The 27,675-nt window shown below is 44.0% G+C and overlaps 1 protein-coding gene across 1 annotated transcript in view; it reads left to right on the top strand.

Moving 5' to 3' along the window:
* The window catches only part of LOC140916619 (coagulation factor XIII B chain), a 148,411-nt gene that overhangs the window by 79,785 nt on the left and 40,951 nt on the right, over positions 1-27,675 (top strand). Inside the window, exons 9-11 of the mRNA XM_073358292.1 lie at positions 12,140-12,278; positions 16,181-16,357; positions 19,341-19,517. Of these exons, the coding sequence (XP_073214393.1) occupies positions 12,140-12,278; positions 16,181-16,357; positions 19,341-19,517 (493 nt within the window). The remainder of the gene's footprint in view (positions 1-12,139; positions 12,279-16,180; positions 16,358-19,340; positions 19,518-27,675) is intronic.

Genomic DNA, 27,675 nt, shown 5'->3' with positions numbered 1-27,675 from the left:
GACCCCAAAATGGCTTCTCCCCTTTTCTCAACTCCTTTGGAGGGCCTCTCACTTCCTATTGGTTGCTGGGCAGACTGAGTCTGCCTTGGCTCCCCCTCCCTACCAGGACAGTGTGCCTCTCCCTGAGCTGCCAGCAGACAGGGTCTCAGGAATCTAGGTCATCTCCTTGTGGGTTACATAATTATTAATGCTATGCTTTTGAGTCATTATTGCTGTGGTTCTCCCAAATTAATGCTGTGTTCCCCATCCCCTTAATAGAAGTTTTCTTTGTTGTACACAAACGCAACACTTGTGAGTGGGGAAGCATTGCTTGTTTAAATGCCTCCTCAGGTCCCTTTGTTTTCCTGGGTTTTTGGACAGGGTCTGAAGATGGTTTTGTAATTTTCAGAGGAATGCTTAGATATTGAATCTGGCCCTTGTTGCTACTGACAACACCTGGCAGAAAGATTAAATTTTTGTGAAATAGATTTGTGTGAATTTTGACAGAGATAACAAAGGACATGCCCCTCATATAAAGGCAAACCTCTGCCAAATTTTAAGGACCTACTCCAAAGCATGGAGGCATTAGAACAGCTCAACAAAACAATTGAAAGGATTTTTTTAATGTGGTAAAACAACATATTTGCCCTAACCAAAAATCAGCATGAGACAGAAACCCAGTACATAAATTTTCATTTTGAATGGTTAAAGTTTGGCCAGGTTATAAACAATTGAAAACAGGGTGTTATAATGGAAAGTATGTCTACCTTAACTACAGATGGCACTATTGGCTCTGCCTAGAGTATCATCATCAACTTTGGGAATTTTAATGAAGGATTTTAATGGAGCCTTACACATAGATAAGTATTGTTCATTGTTTTATTTATTTGTTTGTTGTTATGTGAGCTTGGAAACTAGATTGGACAGAATACTAGAAAATGTACCATCGGGAACAATTTTGCATTGGCACAGAGATTGCCTAGGGTCAGTGGTTTTCAAACTTTTTTTCTCGTGTCCCAGTTAAAGAAAATTGTTGATGCTCATGACCCAACATAATTATATCTTTTGACTAGAGTTTTCATAAAATCATAATAATGCAATACATTCTAGCTTAACCGACTTTATATAACTAACACTAGACAAAACTTTTAAACAAAACACTATAAAGACGATCAGGTTGAGTTTCACTTTCTTTATGTGACTGGTGGGCCTCTTTGTTCCTCATGATCTTGTTCCAGTCGGGATCACAGGATGAAAGGGCTACCCGCGTATCAGATCCATTGTTCAGTCAGTTCCTTTCTTTTGGTTTTCAATCTTGTCAAAGTTGAAAACCCAACTTCACACATGGAGGTTGTTTTGAAAGGCAGCAACAAGAGTACACTTACTTTACTTAGCTGTGGATATTCTTTGGAAACATTGATCCAAAATGACAAGTTTATTGACTTGTATCGTGTTTTCAGAGTATCACAGGTGAGATGCAGCAGTTCATTCTCTTGCTTAGGTGTCAGATTTAGCTCCCTTATTGCCTTAGGTATTCGAAAGCAAAAGGATCATTCACCCAGAGTTTTTCATTCAAATATTAAAACTCCTTTATTGGGAAATAGCATCTAAAACTGTCAGACAGCAATGAGATGTAACTGTATTATAGTTTTCATTTCATTCACATTTTCCTCACTAAAACAATGAGAAGTCTGGTGGCACCTTAAAGACTAAAAGATTTAATTGGGCATAAGCTTTCATGGGTAAAAAACCCACTTCTTCAGATGCATGGAATGGTAATTACAGATGCAGGCAAACCAGTGATGACAGGGCCAATTTGATCAGCGTGGATGTGGTCCACTCCCAATAATTGATGAGGAGATGTCAATACCAAGAGAGGGAAAATTGCTTTTGTAGTGAGCCAGCCACTCCCAGTCCCTATTCAAGCCCAAATTAATGGTGCTAAATTTGCAAATGAATTGTAACTCTGCAGTTTCTCTTTGAAGTCTGTTTCTGTAGTTTTTTGTCAACACCATAAGAGGACCCAACCACATGAGCCACACCATCAGGGGCTCATTCACCTGCACATCCACTGTGATAATATGATATGTGCCAGCAATGCCTCTCTGCCGTGTACATTGGCCAAGCCAGACAGTCTCTACGTAAAAGAATAAATGGACACAAATCAGACATCAGGAATGGTAACATACAAAAGCCAGCAGGAGAACACTTCAATCTCCCTGGACATTCCATAACAGGTTTAAAAGTAGACATACTTCAACAAAAAAACTTCAAAAACAGACTTCAATCAGTTATTGAATGTCCAGGGAGATTGAAGTGTTCTCCTACTGGCTTTTGTATGTTACCATTCCCGATGACATTCAATAGCAGATTTTAAAGTAGCCACCCTGAAACAAAAAAACTTCAAAAACAAACTTCAAAGACACTCCTGTTTCTTAAAAATAATAACCTTTCATTGCCATGCCTGAAAGTACACTGCTCTGTAACCACTCGACAGTGTAATGTGCTGCCTGGGAACAGTGAACTCTGTGTAGGTGAAGGAATGTTTTCCATTTAGGTTAAAGGTAGTCCATGCAGTTCAAAAATGACCATCATTCATGCCAAATTCAACTGGGGTTTTCATTTTTTTACAGAAATATAGCAGGAGAAGGAGTATGGCTGTGGAATTCTGTGTGTTTGCATGCAGGTTAAGCTAGGTGGAAGCTAATACAGCATCCTGTTGATTCCCTGACCCAATCATGGGAGCTGACTAGCTGCAAAGTTTTCCTGAAGCGGGAACTCCAGATGGGTAGTCACTTTTCAGGGAAGGGCATATTTTCCAATGCCACCATGGTAGCTGACCAGCCTACTCAACTCAAAGATGTGCTGTTTTGTCACTATATGTCTGAATACTTCTATTGTGTACACAGCAGATTTCCCACCAGCAGCTTGGAATAACCTCTCCTTTGCCAATTGCACACCATGAGAACTGTTATGTCCTCCAAAATGTGGAAGGCTTGAAATGATAGACAAAGTTTTTGTAGTGTGGCCACTAGTGGCACATCCCCTCGTCCCCCTCCAAACCCAAGTAGTTCTGCTATTCTTAAAAACTGAAAGCAGTTTTTTGTTTTCTGACTTACCATTGCCTCTGCATTTCTTTTGCTGTGATTAACCAGGCTGTCTCCAAGGAGCTTCTGTTGCATGAAGCATCTGCCTCACTGAAGTTCAGTTTGGAAAAGTAACATTTTATGTCCTTGAACTTCCACAGGGATTTTTCCTATGTTCCTGCACTGAGTTATTTGAGACAATAACCCTTTGTATCTAACTCCTATTTCAGGCCCCTTGACCTCTACTGGCTGCTGTACATCCACAGACCATCCATACTGCAGCAGAAGCCTAGGTCACTGGGCTTTCATGGCCCATTCCAAGAGGAAGTGTTTCAGTGATGAACTTGTGGTTGATGTTCCGGAGAGGGCCAACAAACAATACCAAAGACGGGGACTTCTGGCAGAGGAAAGGCATGACAAGAGAAAAGGCTGAGGCTGGCTGCACAGCTTGAGGTCAGGTTTTCAGCATGGGCTCAGACAGTTGCTTTGCAGTTCCTGGAACAGGAATAGCAGCGAAAGGAAAAGGACAGAAAGAACTGTCTGAGCAGCTGATATCGCTAATGGCCGCAAGCGTACTGGCTCCTGCTTATCACCCACACCATGGCCTGAGTCCCTTGCATGTTACCGTGCAATGCAGTCCAGAAACTGCTTGGGCCCCATGCGCGGGGCCCTATGCGTGGCTGGGCAGTGCAAGCTTGCCCCATGCATCCCTCCATATTGACCCACTCCCCTGTGGATGCCTCCTCCTCCCTCTCCCAGTACCAAGTGCATGGCAAGCAGGGAAAGAAGATAAAGGAGAATGGGGGGGGGCAGGGGTCATGCAATGATGGGGTCTCTGTCTTGTAACTGGTTTCACTGTTTCCATTTGTTCAAGCACTTTTTTTTCAAATAGTTTTTGAAAGGTTCTGTTGTTACTGGTGTTTTTCTGTGGCACTGGCAGCTGGCCTGTTTGGCAGGGGGTGAATGTTGTACTTCTCTAATACACATTTATAAAATAAAACTTTTTATTTCATCAACAAAGTTTATTGCCATCACTGCATCAGATCATACAATCTGTATTTAAAATAATAAAGATAAATAATTAGGAATTAGTGTATAAACACTATTCCTCAATACAATCATCTATAGCAATCCATCTTGTGAATTGCGCCCCCATTTCATAAGTGGTCATGTCATTCATAAATAGTTGCTTGCTGTGCAATGTACCCATCCCTCCCTGAGCACTGAAACCCCCATGATCAATCAGCCCCATCCCTACCTCACCACAAGCCTGCATAAAAATGGAGTAGCACCCTTTGCTGTTTATGTACTCATGTGCTCCTTGAGAAGGGCAAGCTATGGGCACGAGTCTCAGCAATGGCCCCCGCACCATTTAGAAACCCCTTTCTCGCAAAGCCAGCAGTTACTTCAGGATTATCTTTTATGCCTGCCACCTTTGGGTAAACCACACGCCTGATTGCCTTACAACCCTCTGACACCACTTTACCCACAGTTGACTTCTCAACACCCAACTGGTTGGCAAGAGACCTGTAGCAGTCTGGAGTAGCCAGCTTCCAGACAGTTATAGCACTTCTGGACCAACATGGCTGTCCTCCTGCTTGTATTTGTATGCTGGAGGGTCCAGGGAAGCTGCTCACAAAGCTCCAGAAATGTAGCTTTCTTCATGTGACAGTTCTGAACCCCCTGGTGGTCATGCCAGGTCTGCATGACAATGTGGTCCCAACCAGCCTGTGCTTGTGGCCCTTATCTAGAAGCACTAGTCTACATAGGGGGCATCAGTGGCTATACCAAGTGTTGTAAGCAGGGTCAGTCAGTGCTAGTCTGCCATGCCTGGGTCCTGGCACCCCCCTGCCTTCCTCCTGCTCCATGATAAGCTCTGTTAGGTGCCTTTTTTCTACACCAGTGTCTCATGGCAGCTCTGCTTGTTTCCCAACACAGGCGTGAAAGTGCAAGCAAGAGAAGATTTTCAAAAAGCACCTCCTCCAGGTTGCTGGCTCCAGTAGCTGGGCACACAGACCAACCTAACTGCTTCACAGGATGTATCGGTGGGCTGTTCATAGTTTCTGCAACATGCAGAGTGGACAGTCAAGTTTTCCCACAGTGCACGATGGTCAAAGGGCTAGACTAGCTACATTTTGGGAGGGCACTAGGGAATCTGGGATATGGTTGGTTTGAGTCTGATCTGCATGCTGCAGTGAGGATGTCAGAGTCCTGGGTTTGAGACCAGGTTAAAAAAGTCATAACATAGATGTAACATAAAAATCAGTGAAGCTACTCAAGCCAATAGTAACCCAGGGTCACCTGACTCAAATCTCACTAACGCTGGACTTGTATTGCAGTGGCACCATACCCTATAGCATGGCTTGGGAACGTATTCTCCTTACTGGGGTGTTCCCTGAATTCTGAGTGTAGAACCATGAGTTTGGAACCACTATCACAAAATGGGGAGATCAGAACATCACTTTGTGGGTATTTGGTAGAGATGTACTAGATTTTCCATCCCCCAAATTGCTGCTGCTTCTTCCTGTGAAAGCCAATGCCTATCCCATACACGGTACTGTGATACACTGATGCTGATCTTTAATTTGTAAGTGTTTGTGATTTCTGTCTTTTTGGGAGTCTCCACAAAAAGCAATGAACTGTATGTAATATACTTCCCAGAGAGACAGGAGGCCGTGGAAGATGAGGTGGAGTCTGACACATTAAAGTAGTAACTATAAATACTACTAATAGACTTTAGCATTTGGTGGAAAGTTCCCTCAAAACATGATTTACTGGAATAAGTTCTGCTTCACTCCAAAATGCAAAGTGTCTGTGCAGTCAATGAACTCCAAATCAATAACTGGTAAACATTCATGCTTTCACAATACCACCTTCTCCTGGCAAAATGCTGTCTCTCAGGCCTGGGCGTCATGTTTTTAACCTAAAGTTGAGTGTCTGCCAGATAACTTGAGGTCGTTTACACAAATGTAAAGGGTAATGAAGATGCTCCTCAAATGTTTGTTCCGGGGTCCAAATGTTTTGGTTTACCAAAGAGACATCAGCTAGAGTAAGCCACAAATATCTGGGTGTCGTCCAGACAAGCCTTTGTAAATATTTAAATTACATCAAGTTAACTGGTAACCAGTTAATGTGAAGTAAAAACCTGAAAGGTAGATATACCATCAGGGATCTGTCCTCTGCATCTGCCAGCCTAGCTGCCACCACCAGCTGGTGCCTTTGAGGAGGGAAGAGGACTGGGAGTCATGCTGAAGATACTGCCACTTTCACCGAGAGGATGAACCAGCAGCTAGATAATCCAAAACGGGTGTGTGTAACAGAAGGCGTCAGTTGTGATACATTTTAATATATTGAGCAGAGTGTTAAATCCGTTTATATGAACTCTTTTCAGAGTAACAGCCGTGTTAGTCTGTATTCGCAAAAAGAAAAGGAGTACTTGTGGCACCTTAGAGACTAACCAATTTATTTGAGCATGAGCTTTCGTGAGCTACAGCTCACTTCATCGGATGCATACTGTGGAAACTGCAGAAGACATTATATGCACAGAGGCCATTAAACAATACCTCCTCCCACCCCACTCTCCTGCTGGTAATAGCTTATCTAAAGTGATCATCAAGTTGGGCTATTTCCAGCACAAATCCAGGTTTTCTCACCCTCCGCCCCCCCCCCCCCGCACACACAAACGAACTCTCCTGCTGGTAATAGCCCATCCAAAGTGACCACTCTCTTTAAAATGTGTATGATAATCAAGGTGGGCCATTTCCAGCACAAAAAACTGGATTTGTGCTGGAAATGGCCCACCTTGATTATCATACACATTTTAAAGCGAGTGGTCACTTTGGATGGGCTATTACCAGCAGGAGAGTGAGTTTGTGTGTGAGGGGGCGGAGGGTGAGAAAACCTGGATTTGTGCTAGAAATGGCCCAACTTGATGATCACTTTAGATAAGCTATTACCAGCAGGAGAGTGGGGTGGGAGGAGGTATTGTTTTATGGTCTCTGTGCATATGATGTCTTCTGCAGTTTCCACAGTATGCATCCGATGACGTGAGCTGTAGCTCACGAAAGCTCATTCTCAAATAAATTGGTTAGTCTCTAAGGTGCCACAAGTACTCCTTTTCTTTATATGAACTCTGTTATAGTTCCTTAAGCAGGTTATTATGTTGAATCTGTTATTTATAACGGTTGAATGTTTTCCGTCTCTTCTTCTGCAATACAAGAGTCAGTTGTCATGACTCCAACTTTGTACACGTTTCTAATCAAGGATTTGTGCTATACATGGCTGCTGGTAGGTTATAGAGTGAAGGAGTGAGGAAATGTGGTGAGCAGAGACCTTCTGTGAAATCAAAGAGGATATTAAAAAAATAACTTGGGCTGTATTCCTGGGGGAGTTTACACATGTTATCTCTGTACCATGATGTTGACAGAGGGACGTGGGGAGAGCTCTGGGGGTGGAGGGTTAGAAAGCCTTCAAAAGGAATTGGTGAGGACAGGATCCAGAGATGACCAAAGCTCCACAGCTGCCATTACAAGCGCTGGGTTTACTTCATCAAGCACAGGATGATTTTGCTGAGCTGTCTCATCATTCAGATACTCTGGGCTTTCTGTGCTAGGGGACAAGGTAAAAGACAAAGTTAATCAAAAGATTAAACAACAGTTTGGCTTAACCCTTCTCTCGCGTGCAGGGATACTAAACAAGCCTGATATCACACAAAGCCGTGGGCAGTTACAGTAATGGCTGTTTTCAATAGCACAGAGGGATTCAGAGGTGGAAATGAAACAAGTGAGGGATGGCAGTGAACACAAAATATTTAACATGAGATTGAACCATCTTGTCATGGCTTTAAGTGGTGACATCTTCAGCTCCACTTTGCAAGGGCAAAAAGCAGAATGTACTGCACACTGGAGAAAGCAGTTAAAAACAGTGAATGAAATCTTTGATAGGGAAAGGTAAGTTATGCAGCCTCCTTTTTGTGTAGTTCTAGAAAATATTTCTGAATGCCGGAGCTACTGCCTGATAAAACAGGGCTCAGTGCATCCTCCAAAATACTGCAGAGTTCATTGTGCAAAAGCAGGTGACCCTTCCTAGTATTTCTGTATTTGTTTGTAGAAATTCACTATGTACTCCTATCCCTGTTCCTGGTTCTTCTCCAGAATTATTTATTCCACTAAGTGAATTGTAATTATATTCATTGTGTTCATAGTTTAGCAATTGTGTTTTGTATCACTCCCATATTCAGTTGTATATGGATTATAGCAAATGCTCTGGCATGTGGGTCTGATGTATAGGTACCCTGGGGATAGGTGCCGGACATATACTGATAGTACAAAGGAGGCCCTGTAGAGTGATTTCTAACACCAAGCCTGCTTTGTCCGTTCCCATGATGTCATATAGTAAAATATATGTGATGTAGGTGTGACTTTCTAGGTCAGAGACCTGAATGGGGTGATTCCTGAGTAGATAAGGGCTATTTGGGTTTAGTGGAAGCAAAGAAAGATCCATTTGAAACCTTACTATTAAAGTGGACCTGCTCTGGGGATGAATCAGGGTTGTATAGCGAAGCTGCCCTAGTTGTAGGAGCCCTGCCTCATTTGAGCACTAAGGATTATACTTAGCATTCCTGTTCTCAGGGTGAACCTTTAAAGGGTCCACTCAGAGAATCCCATTAGAGAATCCCATTATGTAGAGAATCCCATTAGAAGAGGAGGTAGAATTTTGTCCTGGAATGAGCAGGGGTTCTGTCCCCAGAACTCACATATTGTGGGAGGTCTTCTGAGCATGATCACAAAGCCAGTAATAGACCAGATCCTAGCTACATTGGAAATCACATCTCCATTTAGCAACTAGGGATGCAGTTGATTTCTCTGGGACAAGATGATCACCAAGCTTAGGAGAAAGTGCCACATACAAGCCATTTTTGGTGAAAGGAATCCAGCTGTGGGATGAACTTCCAGAGGAAATTAGACTAATCCAGTCAGACCAGCTTTAGGTCTCACTTGCAAGAATTGCCTTTTTGAGAAGTACTATTCTGATTATGGTGGAAAGGCTTTATCATAACAACTACCCACTCCCCCCTAGAAAAATAAAATAACTTTACCCTCAGCAGATCCTCCAAACTCCGAAGATGGGAGAAGACTTCATGTCCATAAGGAGGATGAAATCGAAGTAGCCTGTAATAATGGATTTTACTTCGATTGGAACTGGGAAATGAAAGAGGGATAGTGTTAAAATAAAAACTTTAATTGATACCTTACATATCAAATGCTGTAACTGTTTTTCCTTTTTATGTGTCTTTAAAGTTATAAAATGATTTTAATAGTGTGTTTGCCCTGGGACTAAGCAGGCTCAGGACTATGTACTCAAAATCCTGAACTATGTTTGTGCTGTACTGTGACAGGGTAGTGTTAACACCTTGAACTATCTGAGCCCACGTATTCCATCCAACTACACACAATAGAAGACCAGTATGGAATGAACTGCCAGAAGAGATAAAAGAAATCCAGTCTGATCACCTTTCGGTCTCACTGCAAGATTTCATTTTTTGAGAAAGTTTGTCCACGATAATCAGAATGACACTTATATCCACCAATGCCCCCTTCTCACCCCCAAAATAAAATATATTATTGCAAGCAAATACTCCAGCTGTAGATTTCAAGTTCATAGGAATTTCACCTTGCCAATTTTATACAAAAGATATTCGGATACGACAATGCTAGTGAAGTTAATTTAAAAAAAAAAAGTCAAATAGTCTCAATTGAAGGGGTGATTTAGGACCTAATGTCCTGTTTCCAGTTGTTAAACTGTAATAGTGGAACCTGCCACCCTCAAAAGTCAGAGCTCAAGGAAGAGGATGTAATCAGCATAGATTGTAATAGTGGATTTCACTTTGAAATGGAATAAGGAAAAGACAGTGGAATGCACAAAGAATGGCTGGTTACCTATTCCAACGTGTATCTGTAAGTTGCTTTTGGTTTTATATGTTTTAAATGTCAAAGCCCAAATGATTATACAATAACTGCAATTGACAATATAAAGAGAAATGAATTAGACATGTTTTCAGAGGTTTTATTTTTAAAAGTTTATTTTGACTGACTTGGAAAAAGCACCTGTGAAAATAACATAATATGGTACAAATAAGCCCCTACGTTTTCAGTTTAAACTGATTTTTACCAAAAAAATCCCAGGTTTTACAAAAAAGTATTCTTTTCTTTTTTTTGATTTTCACCCTACTTTTGTATTATTCAAATATATAAAAAATAACTTGTTTTATTAGGAAAACACAGTACGTTGCATGATTATACACTAGTCTGCATATATATGCAAAGCTACCTCTTGAAGTATGGTTATGTATTAGTCCAGAAGATACACACAATAAACAGACAGGCACGCACGCAAACTCCAAAGTGCGTGCACATATGAACATAGTGATGAATCTCATGTTCACCATGTATCCATTTCAAGCTGTTAGCAGATAACAGTTTAAAGATTTGACACACTAAAATGGGAGGAAAATGAAAATCTGTAACAGAATATGTTTCAGAATACAAGGAAATATTTGAAAATTAAAAAAATAACAGGAGAAAAGTATGAATTTGAGTATATGTGCTGCAAACGGTGTGGCATCGAAGTTATAGGCTAATAGTTCTAAGTCTACAGCAGTCAGCAGTTTATTCAAATGAAAAGTTTTATTTGGGGATTAGAGATATATTGTTTTCTTTAACTCACAGGTGGCACTGATATGATATGGATCATATTTGGAATCTGAGTCACACACACACACCACCTCCCTTGTTTTGTGCCCTCAGTCTTTGTCATTTTGAACTATGACAGTTTCTTCCAGACAGTTCTTCCTATGCCAGATCCTGAAGTTCTTTCTCAAATGTTTACTCTGTCTTTTCTCAGGTAAAATCCCAATGGCTGCAATGAGAGTTTTATTGAGTAGGGACTGAGGAAAAACTGAGGATAGTCTTCAGAATTTGTCCCTTTGATAATTAAAAACAAATGAAAACTGTCTAAAACAGGAAGAGGTGGAGCCAGGAGTATTGTTATAATTTAACCCTCTGATAACGAGAGTCCAGATTCTCTGGAAACCAGCGTTTGTTCTCTTTCTGTCTTATGTGGGTTCTGGGGGCAGGATCCCCTGCTCTCCAGGTGAAAGCTCTAATGCATGCTCCAATGGAATAAATTTGGGTAAACCGTGAGTGGAACCTTGTAGCGCTTCACATACTCCCATCTCTTCCAATAGGTCTCTAAAGAAGGGGCCAATGTTTCCTGGAGCCTGTGTTATTCACCCCCTGTGCCTTGGATCATGATAGTCAGTCTCATGAACTGATCCATTGCAACTTCTATCTGGCATTCATCTCAAGAGCCAGAAAAATCAGGGAACTAAAGCTTCATCTTCAATGGAGAACTCTCTACCCCTGGCTTCTGACCCGGCCAAGGGATGCCCCCCGAGGCCAGTCTCTGTGCAAATCTGCTGCCTCCATGGTATCAGACCCCACACCTCTATGGCATATAAAAGGAAGACACAGGATTCCACTCATGAGTCCTCAAAGGACTATGCCCCTGGCTCACCAGGTAGAGAATCTACCTCTAAAAAGCCAAGGTTGACAATGTCTTCAGCAACTCTGGCACCATCTGCTCTCCAATTAGCTACCCACAAGGCTGCTGATTCCTCAGATACCCAGGCAGGAGGTCTGGGGGGTGTGGCAGCATCCCCTTGCTTGAAGTGGTTTCCATAATATACAGTGTTTACATTGTTCAATGGCTTTCAGCACCCCCCACTATGAAAACTGTTCCAGTGCCATTGTACCCAGGTCACCAGTAGGCTGAAAGACAGTAAAGGTTTGGGCTAGGAGAGATCATTGGTACTGTTAGCAGACCAAGGTGGCAAGAAGAGCTTTTCCTCTGCTTCCTCAGTATTGAAGACGCCCACTTGGATTCTGACTGTGCTTCCCTGGGGGGGACTGAGATGTAAGGTATCATCAGCGTCCTCAGCCACCATCACCTCAGTGCAGACCAAAGACTCAGTACTGATAAAAGTCTTGGTACTGCAGGAGTTCCATTTTCCCTAGAACCTGGCTATATCTGAGATGCCCGATTCTCGACTGCTCAGCTCCTACGTGTTGGTACCAAGAACATCGAGATCGCCTGACCTTCACCTGGTACCAACGCTTTCACCTCAGAGCCCTCCAGGCACTCCACCATTACAGAGTGAGTTTGAGAAAGAGAATTTGATGTCCTAGGTGTCTCAAATATTGATTCATGGTTCTCCCCCTCACACCTATAGAAGCCCCTTCCAAAAGCCTCTGGTGAGGCTATAACTACTCATGGCACAAAGTTGCAACCAATGTCTCACTAGTATGAGAACCCAAAAAAGTCTGCTCTTTCTATGCCTTATGCACCTCCTCCTTGGCCATATTGGCACTCTTGGACAGCCTATTGCCAACAATTTTTCAGACTGTTGAGCCACATCACAGAGAGAGACAACCTGCATCAACTGCTCCTTTCAGGAGACCTGGCCCTCAGTAAGAATCCTTTGACGAGCAGGAAGCTATAGCCAAAGAAGTCATCTCTCCTATGACTAACATCTCTTCATCTCTGGATAAAGCTGGCATACCACCTCCTCCATCCTTGGTGGATGATTTTAAGCAGTTCTGGGATCTGATCAGGAGAACTGCTGACCCCTTGCAGATAGATCCCTCTCGAGGAGATGAAAGAACCTCATAATAAATTGCTTTATATCCTCCACTCACCATCACCTGCCTGCATAGGTTTGCCTGTCAATTAAGCTATTCTGGACCCAGTGAAGATTGTCTGGCACACTCTAGATACTATTCCCCCTACATGCAAGAGAGTGGGTAAGAAATATTATGTCTGAATCAAGGACTCTGAATTTTTATTTTCTCATCCCTCACCTAACTTTTTGGTAGTTGATGCATTTAATGAACATGGAAGGCAGCATCATGTCTCATGAAAAAGATCATAGACATCGGACCTACTGGGGAGGAAATTTTAGTCCTCCGTCTCCTTACAATTTAGAATCACCAATTACCAGGCGCTAATGGCAAAATACAATCATTTAAGCTATCACTTTCCCCTTTCCCCTTTCCCCCCTCCACTACCAACTGGCAGAGCACATTCCAGGCAATTACTGGGGAGCAATTCCAGGCAATTATTCCAGAGGGACAACTACTTGCCAGAACAGCTCTACAAGCCTCCCTTGATGCTGCTGCTAACTATCATTGTAGCGATCAAATGGGCGGCAGTATGAGAAGGACCACTTGGCTGCAACTCTGGATTTCCAAAAGTGTTCTAGAATATGGTGGAAGACCTTCCTTTTGATGGGCTTAAGTTGATCCCAGACAGCACAGATGAATCTCTGCAAACATGAAAGGATGTTAGAGCTACCGTACGTTCTCTTAGAATTTATACTCCCACCTACAGGAGAAGCTCAGCAAGTCCCAGACGGCTCAGAGATCCCACCTGGCCTAATTCCTGACTTCCCAGCGGCCATATGAACTGCACCAAAAGAGATAGAGATGCCAGAGAGGGAAACCATACACTTCTGAGCCTCCCACTTTGCACCTGTCCACCTCAAAGCAGCAATTTTGACAGGTTAGTGGAGGACCTGAGTTACCATCCTCATCAGGTGCTCTGATTTCCCTGCCTTCGTCCCTTAGGTGACTGCCTTTACCACTTCATGCAGAGTTGGGAGTCGGTCACTACAGTCAAATAGGTTTTGGAGATGATCTCTACAGGATACACTATCTACTTTATTACGCCACAGGCATTGGTAGTTGTCGGGGACCCCGTGACCCTGTCGGTGCCAGCATCACTAGTAGCACAAGAGCTGATGCTGTCAGTGCCGACAGACAGAATAACCAGCAGGATTGCTACAGTGCTCGGTACTGTGACAGTCTTGGGTACCTTTGAGGGCTCATCCTTCCATGATGCTCACATCTCTGCAGGTCTCTCCAACTCAGAACTGATTGCTGGCACCATCTGGAATGGTGCCTTTGTGGTCAACGGAAGGAGAGTCGTCGTCTTCCAAATCAGAGGTCCAGTTCTAAATCTCCCATCCTCGCAGCCACTCTCACTACCCCTCCTCCAGACGTTTTCACCCCTCCTTGGATCCTGCGACAGGAGTACCATCAAGTGGTTGGCCAGGAGGTCATTTGAGGCATACACCTGTCCAGTGGCCTTTTTGTAATCCATTGGGCCCTTTTCTAGGTCATATTCCAGGCACTCCTATTCAGTGGCATCAGAAATGTGTGAGGCACCTAGCCAGTGGTTTTCTTAATTGCTAAGGATATGATTTCATCATGGAGGTCATGGATTCCATGACTTTAATGGACCTTCATCAGGTCCAACTCCAGATCCTGCTTTGCAGGAAGTCAGGGTTTTGAATGCATTGTTAATGCAGAAAGACAAGACGGCCATTTAGAGCACATTGTCATCTCTGGCTGTGCTTGTTCTGAAAAGCTGGTGAGGGAGAGCAGTTAGCAGTGACAGATCCTGTAGGTCAGTAGTTTTGGATCTATCTGATTCTGACAGGGTCTCCATGGCTCTGCCTCCAAAACTGAAGTCAGTTTCAGGTTCAAGGACCAAGTCGATCTGAGGATTTCACTGGATCTTGTGCCATTCAGGTCTTCAGTTCTGGCTTCAACCTCTCCTCCAAATCCAGATCCATCCTTTGATCCAAAGAAGGCTTTTACTTTAGTGCCTGTTGTACAACGATTCGGCTTACCAACATTCCTCAGATCCAAGTGCGAAACAGTGAGTTTCAAGGGAGAGACAGTCTTCACCAGTTTTGAGGTCTGCATCCTCTTCAGCGGAAAAAAGGAGAAGGGCAGAGGACATTATTCATTTTTCTCTTGACTCATCCCTGCCTCCTCCTCCTCTGCAGCAATTTTTCAATTGTCCTTTATATGGATTATTGATCCAACGTTTTAGGTGGAAAGGATCCAGGGGCACTTCAGGCAGTGCTGCCTGATACTCTGTCTGAAGAAGATAAGGAGATAGGTCCTTTGGTTATTTTTTTTTTTTTGCACAGGAACACGCTGACACGGCTCCTGATTTGTCACCACAGGAGCATGAGGGGGCGGTGACTTCTCCCTCTTCACTTTCTGACGATGCTCTGCAGTTCCATGATCTGGTGGATTGCAGGGTGTCCATGTGGAACTTACTTCAATACGAATGGAGAAAACCTGGTGTTTGAGGAAAGGTCTTGGAGCTACCTCCAAGAGGAGGCTGTTGTTACCATTTCTCAGTGGTCTGCTGCAGTCTGCTGAGACTGTTAGGTCCATTTCTGCCTCTTGCCTTCTTATTTCCAGCAGGCAGACAAATTATATCAGGTACCCTCAGGGGGGGTTTCATATTTTCGCATACATCCTCTAGCTAATTCGCTGGTGGTGACTGCTGCCACTAGCAAGATGAGGTCTGGACAAGCCATGACTGCTCATAAAAAAAAAAAAGAAGTGTGATTCCCTAAGGAGAAAGAAGTTCTCTTCGTCCTCTCTTGGCATTAGGGTAGCAAATTATCAAGTAATTATGGTCTGCTATCAATTCCACTTATGGGAAAAGATGGCACTGTTTGCGCAGGATTTGGCAGATTACAAAAGGAGATTGGCAAACGCAATCCTAATGGAAGTTCAGAATGTTGCAAAGCACATTCTCAGATCTTTGCTAATGCTTCAGACTCTTCTGCCAGAGCATTGGCTTATAAAGTTACCCTGTGGAGATGTGCTTTGCTCTGCTCCTCTTCCTGGGGTCGGTCGGTGAAAGGAACTGAGGTGATAGATAGGTGCCACACCACCTCATATAGACTTGTCCTCCGAATGTTCAGAGACTCGAAGGGGAGGCATAGAAAAGGTGGGTATGAGAGCTTTAAAGGATGCTGCTTGGAGAAGATTACCATTAGGCACCACTAGGTGGTACAATATCTTGTGAGTTGGAAACTGTAGAGCCATCTCAAAGAACTTCAATTACAAACAAGTAACCTTCATTTATGTAAGTGCACTTTTTTAAAAAGGACATTATCTATTTAAAGAAAATAAGATACTACATTTAGAGTTTATCAGTACTAATCTATTTATACATCTCTCCCCTTTCAGATGTAACATGTGGCGCTCCACCTGAAGTTAGCAATGCTATTATTGTCAATAATGAGGAGGGAAGGTATCTGCCTGGTGCTAGAGTGCAATATAAATGTCAGGAAGGATTTGAAAGTATGGGATTGAATGATGTAATTTGTGAAGATGGAGAATGGTCACAACCACCAACTTGCCAAGGTAGGAGTTTGTATTGCAATTAAAACAAATAAGACGAGGTGTGCGTTGGTGAGCTGGGAACATGGAATGACAGAAATGTGGGGCTGTAGGGGCCCTGCAAGGTCATCAAGTTCATTCCTCTGCAGTAAGGCAGGATTAAGTACATCTAGATCATCTCTGATACATGTTTGTCTGGAAATTCCTCAGGGAAGTTCTTTTGGGGGAGTGTTACCAAATTTTCAGGGACTTGAAGCCTCTTGCGGAGAAAGATTGTGAAGTCAGGCTAAAGTTTCTACTCATGGAGGCAGCCTTGAGAGCTCAGACTCAGCACTGAAGTCAGACTTGGCACTGAGTGTCTCAGCATTTGAAAAGGAGTGCACCTCCTGCGGTGCCTGAGTCCCAACACTCTTCACCATCCTCAGTGCCTAAAAAGATTTGTGAGAAGCAGACTGCCAACTGCAGAAAGGCAGGGATCCCTGGCACTGTGGTGTGCTAGGCATGGGGATAAGACTAAAATGTGGTTTCTGTCTAAATACCCCTCTTCTTCCGTACCTCAGAAGATGGCCCTGTTGACTCCAGCACCTAGGCAGGTTCCATCAAGTCCAGAGCCAGAAGGAGCTGCTTCCACAACTCTGACACCACACCACACTATTTCAGTACTAACTACGCCACAGGCATTGGTAGTTGCCGGGGACCCCGTGACCCTGTCGGTGCCAGCATCACTAGTAGCACAAGAGCTGATGCTGTCAGTGCCGACAGGCAGAATAACCAGCAGGATTGCTACAGTGCTCGGTACTGTGACAGTCTTGGGTACCTTTGAGGGCTCATCCTTTCCATGATGCTCACATCTCTGCAGGTCTCTCCAACTCAGAACTGATTGCTGGCACCATCTGGAATGGTGCCTTTGTGGTCAACGGAAGGAGAGTCGTCGTCTTCCAAATCAGAGGTCCAGTTCTAAATCTCCCATCCTCGCAGCCACTCTCACTACCCCTCCTCCAGACGTTTTCACCCCTCCATGGATCCTGCGACAGGAGTACCATCAAGTGATTGGCCAGGAGGTCATTTGGGGCATACACCTGTCCAGTGGCCTTTTTGTAATCCATTGGGCCCTTTTCTAGATCATATTCCAGGCACTCCTATTCAGTGGCATCAGAAATGTGTGAGGCACCTAGCCAGTGGTTTTCTTAATTGCTAAGGATATGATTTCATCATGGAGGTCATGGATTCCATGACTTTAATGGACCTTCATCAGGTCCAACTCCAGATCCTGCTTTGCAGGAAGTCAGGGTTTTGAATGCATTGTTAATGCAGAAAGACAAGACGGCCATTTAGAGCACATTGTCATCTCTGGCTGTGCTTGTTCTGAAAAGCTGGTGAGGGAGAGCAGTTAGCAGTGACAGATCCTGTAGGTCAGTAGTTTTGGATCTATCTGATTCTGACAGGGTCTCCATGGCTCTGCCTCCAAAACTGAAGTCAGTTTCAGGTTCAAGGACCAAGTCGATCTGAGGATTTCACTGGATCTTGTGCCATTCAGGTCTTCAGTTCTGGCTTCAACCTCTCCTCCAAATCCAGATCCATCCTTTGATCCAAAGAAGGCTTTTACTTTAGTGCCTGTTGTACAACGATTCGGCTTACCAACATTCCTCAGATCCAAGTGCGAAACAGTGAGTTTCAAGGGAGAGACAGTCTTCACCAGTTTTGAGGTCTGCATCCTCTTCAGCGGAAAAAAGGAGAAGGGCAGAGGACATTATTCATTTTTCTCTTGACTCATCCCTGCCTCCTCCTCCTCTGCAGCAATTTTTCAATTGTCCTTTATATGGATTATTGATCCAACGTTTTAGGTGGAAAGGATCCAGGGGCACTTCAGGCAGTGCTGCCTGATACTCTGTCTGAAGAAGATAAGGAGATAGGTCCTTTGGTTATTTTTTTTTTTTGCACAGGAACACGCTGACATGGCTCCTGATTTGTCACCACAGGAGCATGTGGGGGGGGGTGTGTGACTTCTCCCTCTTCACTTTCTGACGATGCTCTGCAGTTCCATGATCTGGTGGATTGCAGGGTGTCCATGTGGAACTTACTTCAATACGAATGGAGAAAACCTGGTGTTTGAGGAAAGGTCTTGGAGCTACCTCCAAGAGGAGGCTGTTGTTACCATTTCTCAGTGGTCTGCTGCAGTCTGCTGAGACTGTTAGGTCCATTTCTGCCTCTTGCCTTCTTATTTCCAGCAGGCAGACAAATTATATCAGGTACCCTCAGGGGGGGTTTCATATTTTCGCATACATCCTCTAGCTAATTCGCTGGTGGTGACTGCTGCCACTAGCAAGATGAGGTCTGGACAAGCCATGACTGCTCATAAAAAAAAAAAGAAGTGTGATTCCCTAAGGAGAAAGAAGTTCTCTTCGTCCTCTCTTGGCATTAGGGTAGCAAATTATCAAGTAATTATGGTCTGCTATCAATTCCACTTATGGGAAAAGATGGCACTGTTTGCGCAGGATTTGGCAGATTACAAAAGGAGATTGGCAAACGCAATCCTAATGGAAGTTCAGAATGTTGCAAAGCACATTCTCAGATCTTTGCTAATGCTTCAGACTCTTCTGCCAGAGCATTGGCTTATAAAGTTACCCTGTGGAGATGTGCTTTGCTCTGCTCCTCTTCCTGGGGTCGGTCGGTGAAAGGAACTGAGGTGATAGATAGGTGCCACACCACCTCATATAGACTTGTCCTCCGAATGTTCAGAGACGTGAAGGGGAGGCATAGAAAAGGTGGGTATGAGAGCTTTAAAGGATGCTGCTTGGAGAAGATTACCATTAGGCACCACTAGGTGGTACAATATCTTGTGAGTTGGAAACTGTAGAGCCATCTCAAAGAACTTCAATTACAAACAAGTAACCTTCATTTATGTAAGTGCACTTTTTTAAAAAGGACATTATCTATTTAAAGAAAATAAGATACTACATTTAGAGTTTATCAGTACTAATCTATTTATACATCTCTCCCCTTTCAGATGTAACATGTGGCGCTCCACCTGAAGTTAGCAATGCTACTATTGTCAATAATGAGGAGGGAAGGTATCTGCCTGGTGCTAGAGTGCAATATAAATGTCAGGAAGGATTTGAAAGTATGGGATTGAATGAGGTAACTTGTGAAGATGGAGAATGGTCACAACCACCAACTTGCCAAGGTAGGAGTTTGTATTGTAGTTAAGCAAATAAGACGAGGTGTGCGTTGGTGAGCTGGGAACATGGAATGATAGAAATGTGGGGCTGTAGGGGGCCCTGCAAGGTCATCAAGTTCATTCCTCTGCACTAAGGCAGGATTAAGTACATCTAGATCATCTCTGATACATGTTTGTCTGGAAATTCCTCAGGGAAGTTCTTTTGGGGGAGTGTTACCAAATTTTCAGGGACTTGAAGCCTCTTGCGGAGAAAGATTGTGAAGTCAGGCTAAAGTTTCTACTCATGGAGGCAGCCTTGAGAGCTCAGACTCAGCACTGAAGTCAGACTTGGCACTGAGTGTCTCAGCATTTGAAAAGGAGTGCACCTCCTGCGGTGCCTGAGTCCCAACACTCTTCACCATCCTCAGTGCCTAAAAAGATTTGTGAGAAGCAGACTGCCAACTGCAGAAAGGCAGAGATCCCTGGCACTGTGGTGTGCTAGGCATGGGGATAAGACTAAAATGTGGTTTCTGTCTAAATACCCCTCTTCTTCCGTACCTCAGAAGATGGCCCTGTTGACTCCAGCACCTAGGCAGGTTCCATCAAGTCCAGAGCCAGAAGGAGCTGCTTCCACAACTCTGACACCACACCACACTATTTCAGTACTAACTACGCCACAGGCATTGGTAGTTGCCGGGGACCCCGTGACCCTGTCGGTGCCAGCATCACTAGTAGCACAAGAGCTGATGCTGTCAGTGCCGACAGGCAGAATAACCAGCAGGATTGCTACAGTGCTCGGTACTGTGACAGTCTTGGGTACCTTTGAGGGCTCATCCTTTCCATGATGCTCACATCTCTGCAGGTCTCTCCAACTCAGAACTGATTGCTGGCACCATCTGGAATGGTGCCTTTGTGGTCAACGGAAGGAGAGTCGTCGTCTTCCAAATCAGAGGTCCAGTTCTAAATCTCCCATCCTCGCAGCCACTCTCACTACCCCTCCTCCAGACGTTTTCACCCCTCCATGGATCCTGCGACAGGAGTACCATCAAGTGGTTGGCCAGGAGGTCATTTGGGGCATACACCTGTCCAGTGGCCTTTTTGTAATCCATTGGGCCCTTTTCTACATCCTATTCCAGGCACTCCTATTCAGTGGCATCAGAAATGTGTGAGGCATCTTCCCAGTGGGTAGCACCCATTCCTGTTTCTGGTACTGAGCCTACTACTGGACATCAAGGGCTGAAGAGAACCCTACAGATCTAGAAATGGAGGAAGAGTATCCACACCTGGTGCTGGACTCTTCTTCCTCTTCTTCTGAAGAGGCAGACTCATGAGGGAGCATTTTGTCTCCCCCAGATGACCATAAGGCACACCAAGAATCGTTAAAGAGGATTATCTTAAGTCTGCCATACAGGTGGAGGAAGTAAAAGAAGCCTCTCAATAACTGGCCAATACTTTAGACATTGCAGGTCGTTCCAGAGTGGCTCTGCCTCTCACTGAGGCCATTATGGACCCATTTAAGGTACTGTGGAAGACCCCTGCATCCCTTCTCCACACTTCAAAAAGGGCAAGTATTATGTACCCCCAAAAACTGCATTCATTTCCCTTCTCCTCCGGGATGCCTGGTAGTATCCTCCACCAATGAGAGGGAAAAGCAGGGGCATCAGAGTGCAACACCAAAATCAAAAGACTTAAAGAAGTTAGATCTGTTTGTTAAGAGGGTTTTTTCTACTGGGAGGCGGAAGTGCATCTCAGGATTGCAAACCAGCATGCCCTATTGGGCAGGTATGACTTTAATATGTGGGACTCCATGTTAAATTTTTAACACATGTTCCTGGAAGATGCTAGGCAGAAGTTCTTCTCGATAGTGGATAAGGGAAAATCTGTGGTGAGGACCGCTCTGCAAGCTGCTCTGGATTTGGCTGACTTGGCTACTAGGTCCATGGTTTCAGCAGTGGCCATGCACGGGAGCTCCTGGTTGCAGTCCTCTGGGCTCTACCAGGAGGTCCAACAGACTTTGCAAGATCTGCTCTTTGAGCGAGCCTTTCTCTTTCTGGAGTATACTGATGCTAAGCTCCAGGGGTTAAAGGAGTAAAGGGCAACTTTAAAAATCCCTTGGGTTGTATACCCCAGTTCCTTCCAGAAAGCACTTCAGACCTCAGCAACCACTCCTGTATTCTGCCCCAGCTCTCCAACACGACCTGCAGAGGAAGAAGAGTAGTGGTTATAGGCATAGGCTTCATCTACCTCCTACCTCTTCATCAATGTCTACCCCACCTACACATCCAGGGGGTTCTAAGCAGGTGTTTAGATGGGATGCTGAATGGCGCCATACCTATTTCCAGAAATAAGACCTGTTTTTCCTTTGTTTGCAAACTGCCTTTCCTATTTCCTTTGTCCAGTATCACCACAGAGTGTTGAGCACTGTAGAAGTAGGATACACCCTCTAGTTTATTTCGACTCCTCTTTACCACCGTCCCTCCCAATCCCTATTCAAGGACCCCTCTCATGAAGAACTTCTGGTCTAGGAGCTTCCAGACATGGCTGGGCCTCGGTATACTCACCAAGACATCTTCATTAGGACACTGTGCTCTTGGTACACTTGCGGATTCTAATTTCGCTGAATTGGTGGTTGGATCCTCTCAATGTTTGTGCAGATGTTCTTTTCCTCTGCACTCAACTGTTGAAGACTCTGGTCTCAGATATGTTGGTACTAGGATGGGAAGCTCACCTGGGGCCCATCCAAACTCAGGGGTTTGGGTCCTGGAGGAAACTCGCTCTTCATATCAACGACAGAGAGATCTGGGTGATTTGCCTGTCAGTCTTTCCTACCTCATATCATGGGAAATGTTTACCTCAACAAATAGGGAGGCGCTCGCTCATCCCTCCTTTGTCAGGAAACAATTAACCTATGGGAATTTTGCATAGCCCACTCAATCAACCTTAACGCCTTTTAGCTGTTACCAGATTTGCCCATTACTTTGGGGTACACTCATTTATTAGGGTTACTCTTCTGGGGGGAAGGAGTTCTGTAATTCTATTAATGTACTGCTTGTGTCACTTGTGTTTTCATATGGAGCTCTACTTCTCCCTTCTGCAAGTCCTCTCCCAATGGAGCTATCCTGCAGGACCTAGGTTCCCCAGGGCTGGGTTCCTCCAGCCCCAGAACCAAATGAACACACACACACATGCACACACACGCACCTTAACAGAGCAAGTCTGAGTGGACAGGGTCAATCTAGCTTGCCTTAATCCTATCACTCTTGTCACTTAATCCTATCACTCTTGTGTCTCCCACCGCCCTTCACTGCTCTCTGCAAGTCTTTTCTCTGATCGGTTTTGATTCAAGCAGAGGCTGAGTGTGTGTGTGTCCTTCATGAGTCAGACAGGCTGGATACTGCGCCCTGTTTCCCCAAGAACACAGAGCTGACTGGTATCATAGCTTTCAGGTTTACAGAACAAGAAGGCAGACTGTCTGAACAGGTTATTTTCTACTTATCATGTCTGATCTCTTTACCTGGATGTAACCAGATGCATTTTCCAGCAGTGGGGGACTCCCAAATAGACCTATTTGTGAACAAAATTCAACAGAAAATGTCACAGTTCTGACCCCTGCAAGGCCATGGTCCTGGCTCCATCACAGACACCTTACTGCTACCGTGGACAGAAAAGCTTTACTACACTTTTCCCCCAATACCACTCTTTTACAGAGTGCTGCTAAAGATCAAGCAGGACCATGCCAGGGTTATTTTTATAGCCCCAGCATGGCCCTGCCAACTCCGGTTCCTCCACCCTATAGGACCTCACAGTGGTAATTCCAATCTCACCTGCATTGCACCCAAATTTGATCTATCATGGACAACGGTTGGCTGCTACTATCAAACCTGCAGTCCCTTCATTCATGGAGCCTGAAAGCTCCATGGTTAAATCCCAAAGAGCAGGCTTGCTCAGAGTAAGTTAGAGTAGCAGAAAGTCATCCACCTAGCTGTCAAAATGGAAGGAGTTCTCTATCTGGGCTTGTGAAACTGGAGTCTAACCGATGCATTCATCCATCCAAAATATACTCGCCTATCTTCTGTTGCACCTGAAAGAGCAAAGCTTAGCAATTTCCCCATCAAGGTTCCCCTAGCAGCAATAACAACTTTTCAATCTCATGTGGATGACATTTCTGTTTTTTTTTCTAATTACATAACAGTTACATTCCTTAAAGACCTGAAAAGATTGTACTCTCAATTTAGGGAGCCCCTTCCTCCTTGGGATTTTAATTTGGTTTTGTCTAAACTTACAGGACCACCATTTGAGCCTTTAGTGACATTCACATTACTACACCATTCATGGAAGGTGTTTTTCCTAATTGCTAAGGATATGATTTCATCATCAGGGTCATGGATTCAATTACTTTAATGGACCTTCATCAGGTCCAGCTCCAGATCCTGCTGCTCAGGCAGCCAGGGTTTCGAAGGCATTGTTACTTCAGAAAGACAAGATTGCCTTTTACAGCACCAAGAGCCACATTGTTATCTCCAGCTGTGCTTGTTCTGAAGAAGGTGGTGAGGGAGAAGATGGCCGCTGTTAGCAGTGCCAGATCCTTTAGGCCAGAGTTGTTGGATCTATCTAATTCTGACAGGGTCTCTATGGCTCTGGCTCCAAATCCGAAGTCAGTTCCAGTGTCAGTTTCAAGGACCAAGTCAATCTGAGGATTTCACAAGATCTTGTGCCATCCAGATCCAAGTGCGAAACAGTGAGTTTCAAGAAAGAGACAGTCTTCACCAGTTTTAAGGTCTGCATCCTCTTCAGCTGAAAAAAGGAGAAGGGCAAAAGGAGTAATGGTCTCAAGTTGCAGTGGGGGAGGTTTAGGTTGGATATTAGGAAAAACTTTTTCACTAGGAGGGTGGTGAAACACTGGAATGCGTTGCCTAGGGAGGTGGTGGAATCTCCTTCCTCAGAAGTTTTTAAGGTCAGGCTTGACAAAGCCCTGGCTGGGATGATTTAATTGGGGATTGGTCTGCTTTTGAGCAGGGGGTTGGACTAGATGACCTCCTGAGGTCCCTTCCAACCCTGATATTCTATGATTCTATGATTCTATGATTAATTATTAGTCTCTCTCTTGATTCATCTATGCCTCCTCCTCCTCTGCAGCAATTTCTCAGTTGTTCTTTATATGGATAATTGAACTGATGTTTTATCTGGAAAGGATCCAGGTGCACTTCAGGCAGTGCTGCCGGATACTCTGTCTGAAGAAGATAAGGAGATAAGTCCTTTTTTGCACAAGAAGATGCTGACATGGCTCCCAATTTGTCACCAGAGGAGCAAGGAAGTGTGACTTCTCCCTGTTCACTTTCTGACGATGCTCTGCAGTTCCATGATCTGGTGGATTGCATGGTGTCCATGCGGAACTTACTTCAATACGAATGAAAAAACCTGGTGTTTGGGGAAAGTTCTTGGAGCTACCTCCAAGAGTAGGTTATTGTTACCAGTTGTCAGAGGTCTGCTGCAGCCTGCTAAGACTGTTAGGACCACTTCTGCCTCTTGCCATCTTATTTCCAGGCAGGCAGACAAATTATATCAGATACCTTCAGAGAGGTTTTCATATTTTCACATACATCCTGTACCTAATTCACTGGTGGTGGCTGCTCCCAGTAGCAGGATAGGGTCTGGACAAGCATATTCTACTCCTGTTGATAGGGAAAAAAAGATTGATTCCCTAAGGTGAAAGGTGTTCTCTTTTTCCTCTCTTAGCATTAGGGTGGCAAATTATCAAGCAGTTATTGCCTACTATCAATTCCACTTATGGGAAAAGATGGCAGTGTTTGCACAGGATTTGGCATATTACAAAAGGAGATTAGCAAATGCAATTGTAATGGAAAGTCAAAATGTGGCAAAGCACACTCTCAGAGCTTTGCTTCAGACTCTTCTGCCAGAGCATTGGCTTCTGAAGTTACTCTGAGGAGACATGCTTCACTTTGCTCCTCTTCTCTGGATGTGGATACTAGAATAAAGGTGGAGGATCTCCTCATTGAAGGGGATGGTCTTTTAAGTAAAGAAAAGGATGAGAAAGCTGGGAAAGCTGAAGGAGACTAGAATGAGAGCCTGCTCTTTGGGTTTGATTTGTTCTATTAGCAGGAGACCTTCTGCTCCTTCTTTCCATGATCAGAGGCAGTATTAACCACGGTTTTCTTCAGCTTATTTCTCATCAAATCAAAGATGTCAGCAGCAACTCTAGCCATGTGCATCATTCCAGAGCCAACACAAGAAGAGGTCTTTCAAACTGAGGTCTAAATCTAAGCAATCTGCTCCCTCTGTCATCTTTGTGGAGTACCAGGCTTCAGATCTGATGTGAGGATGGAAAGTCAACAATCAAACAGCAAGGACCTTTTCCTTCCTCTGTCTGGGGACAGACTTGTCCATTTTATCAGCAAATAAAAATCTTATTAGAACAGACAAATGGGTCCTAGAAATTATAAAGAGATTTACCATTCAGTTAAAGAAACTACCCCCTTCAATTATCCCTACCTTCTCTTTTCTGGGAATGTCTCACAAGGCTATTCTACTTTCAGAAGTGCAGAAATTACTTCTGATAGGGGCTGTTAAGAAGGTTTCCAAACAGCTGAGGGACCAGGGGTTTTATTCAATATACTTTCTGTTGCACAAAAAGGATGGGAGGTTTTGTCCAATTTTAGATTTAGATTTAACTAGATGATCTTTCGAGGTCCCTTCCAGTCCTATGATTCTACAAATTCTAAACAAGTACATTAGGAAGTTTGGGTTCTGTATGTTAACTCTGGCCTCCATAATTCCTTTGCTTTCAGCTATGGATTGGTTTGAAACTCTCAATTTAAAGGGCACATATTTTCATATTTCTGTCTGACATAGTCATTAAAAGTATCTTCATTTCGTGGTGGCAGAGCCCCATTTCCTGTACAAGGTGCTCGTGTTTGGTCTGTCCACAACACCAAGAGCATTTAACAAATGCTTCTCTGTAGTAGGGGTTCATTTGTGAAAGCAAAGTATTTTTGTTTACATATTTGGATGACGGGCTAGTGATGCCTGCTGTTCACAAGGATCTATTCAGTCACATCGCTTATACAACAACTACCCTTTTTTTTCAGACCTGGGTCTGCTTTTGAATGTCAAAAATTCAAATACCTGTCCAACTCTGATAATTTTATTCATGGACTCCATAGTTGATATGACAGCAGAGAAAGCATTCCTACCAGAGTACAGATTTAAAAAAAAACCTGTGCAGTATATTTTAAACATTCAAATATGTCAGACTCATAAAGTATTTTTCTTCCTGGGTCTCATGGTAGCTACTACCTATGTGACTCCATTTGTGCAGCTCAATATGAGGCCAGTGGAACACTGGATTTCTCAGGTCTACAGGCCCAATTTGAACAGTCTTCCAGTGTTAATCAGCATGCCTCCAGATATGCTGGACTTGTTGACCTGCTGGTCATTCGGAAGTGTCCAGTTCAATCCCCCTTCACCATCGGCAAGGGTAACTTTGGATGTGTAAAACAATGTCTGATGGAGAGTGTACATCTGAGTCATTTTACACTTTGAGGTCACTGGGTTTATTTGAAATAGTCCACATCTGTGGCTTGTATGCAGGAAAAATCTGATTCTCTTGTTTCAGTTTCCATACCTTGTGTTTTATGATATTTAATGTACTTTAATAGGGAGGGGCTATCTAACTCATTTTTGAAAGTTCATTTGGCAGCTATTTCAGTTTACCATGTTTTGGTTGATGGTAGACAGCTGTTTGTGCATAATATGGATAAAAAGTTTAGGAACAAGGTGTAGGCTTCAACAGTTCCTGCTATGCAAGCCCTGGAACTGGCATCTTTCTTGGCACCAACATGTTTGGTACCATCAGGAACTGAGCCTTTGTCAGTAGTGCCAGAGTCAGGATGCTCTATTGGGCAGCTGGTCCCTGCATCAGAAAATCTTCAGATGCTTCCTCTGCTAACTGTGCATCTTGCATTGGTCCAGCTCCCATGAGCTTTCTACTCCACACAGTACTGCACTACCTTGGCATTCCCATGCTGGCTCTTCTTCAGACTAGAAGTGGGATCCTACATATTTAAAGGTCTCAAGTCTCTGCTTATTCCTCATCACATTGGTCAAGCTGTGGCACCGTGACTCTTACAGGAGCATATCTAGAGAGACCTTCCCTTGGGGTTGCGCC

This window comes from Lepidochelys kempii, chromosome 8, assembly GCF_965140285.1.
Source record: "Lepidochelys kempii isolate rLepKem1 chromosome 8, rLepKem1.hap1, whole genome shotgun sequence".
Classification (NCBI taxonomy): domain Eukaryota; kingdom Metazoa; phylum Chordata; order Testudines; family Cheloniidae; genus Lepidochelys; species Lepidochelys kempii.
The sequence above is the reverse complement of the archived record's forward strand: the minus strand, read 5'-3'. Positions and strand labels throughout refer to the sequence as shown.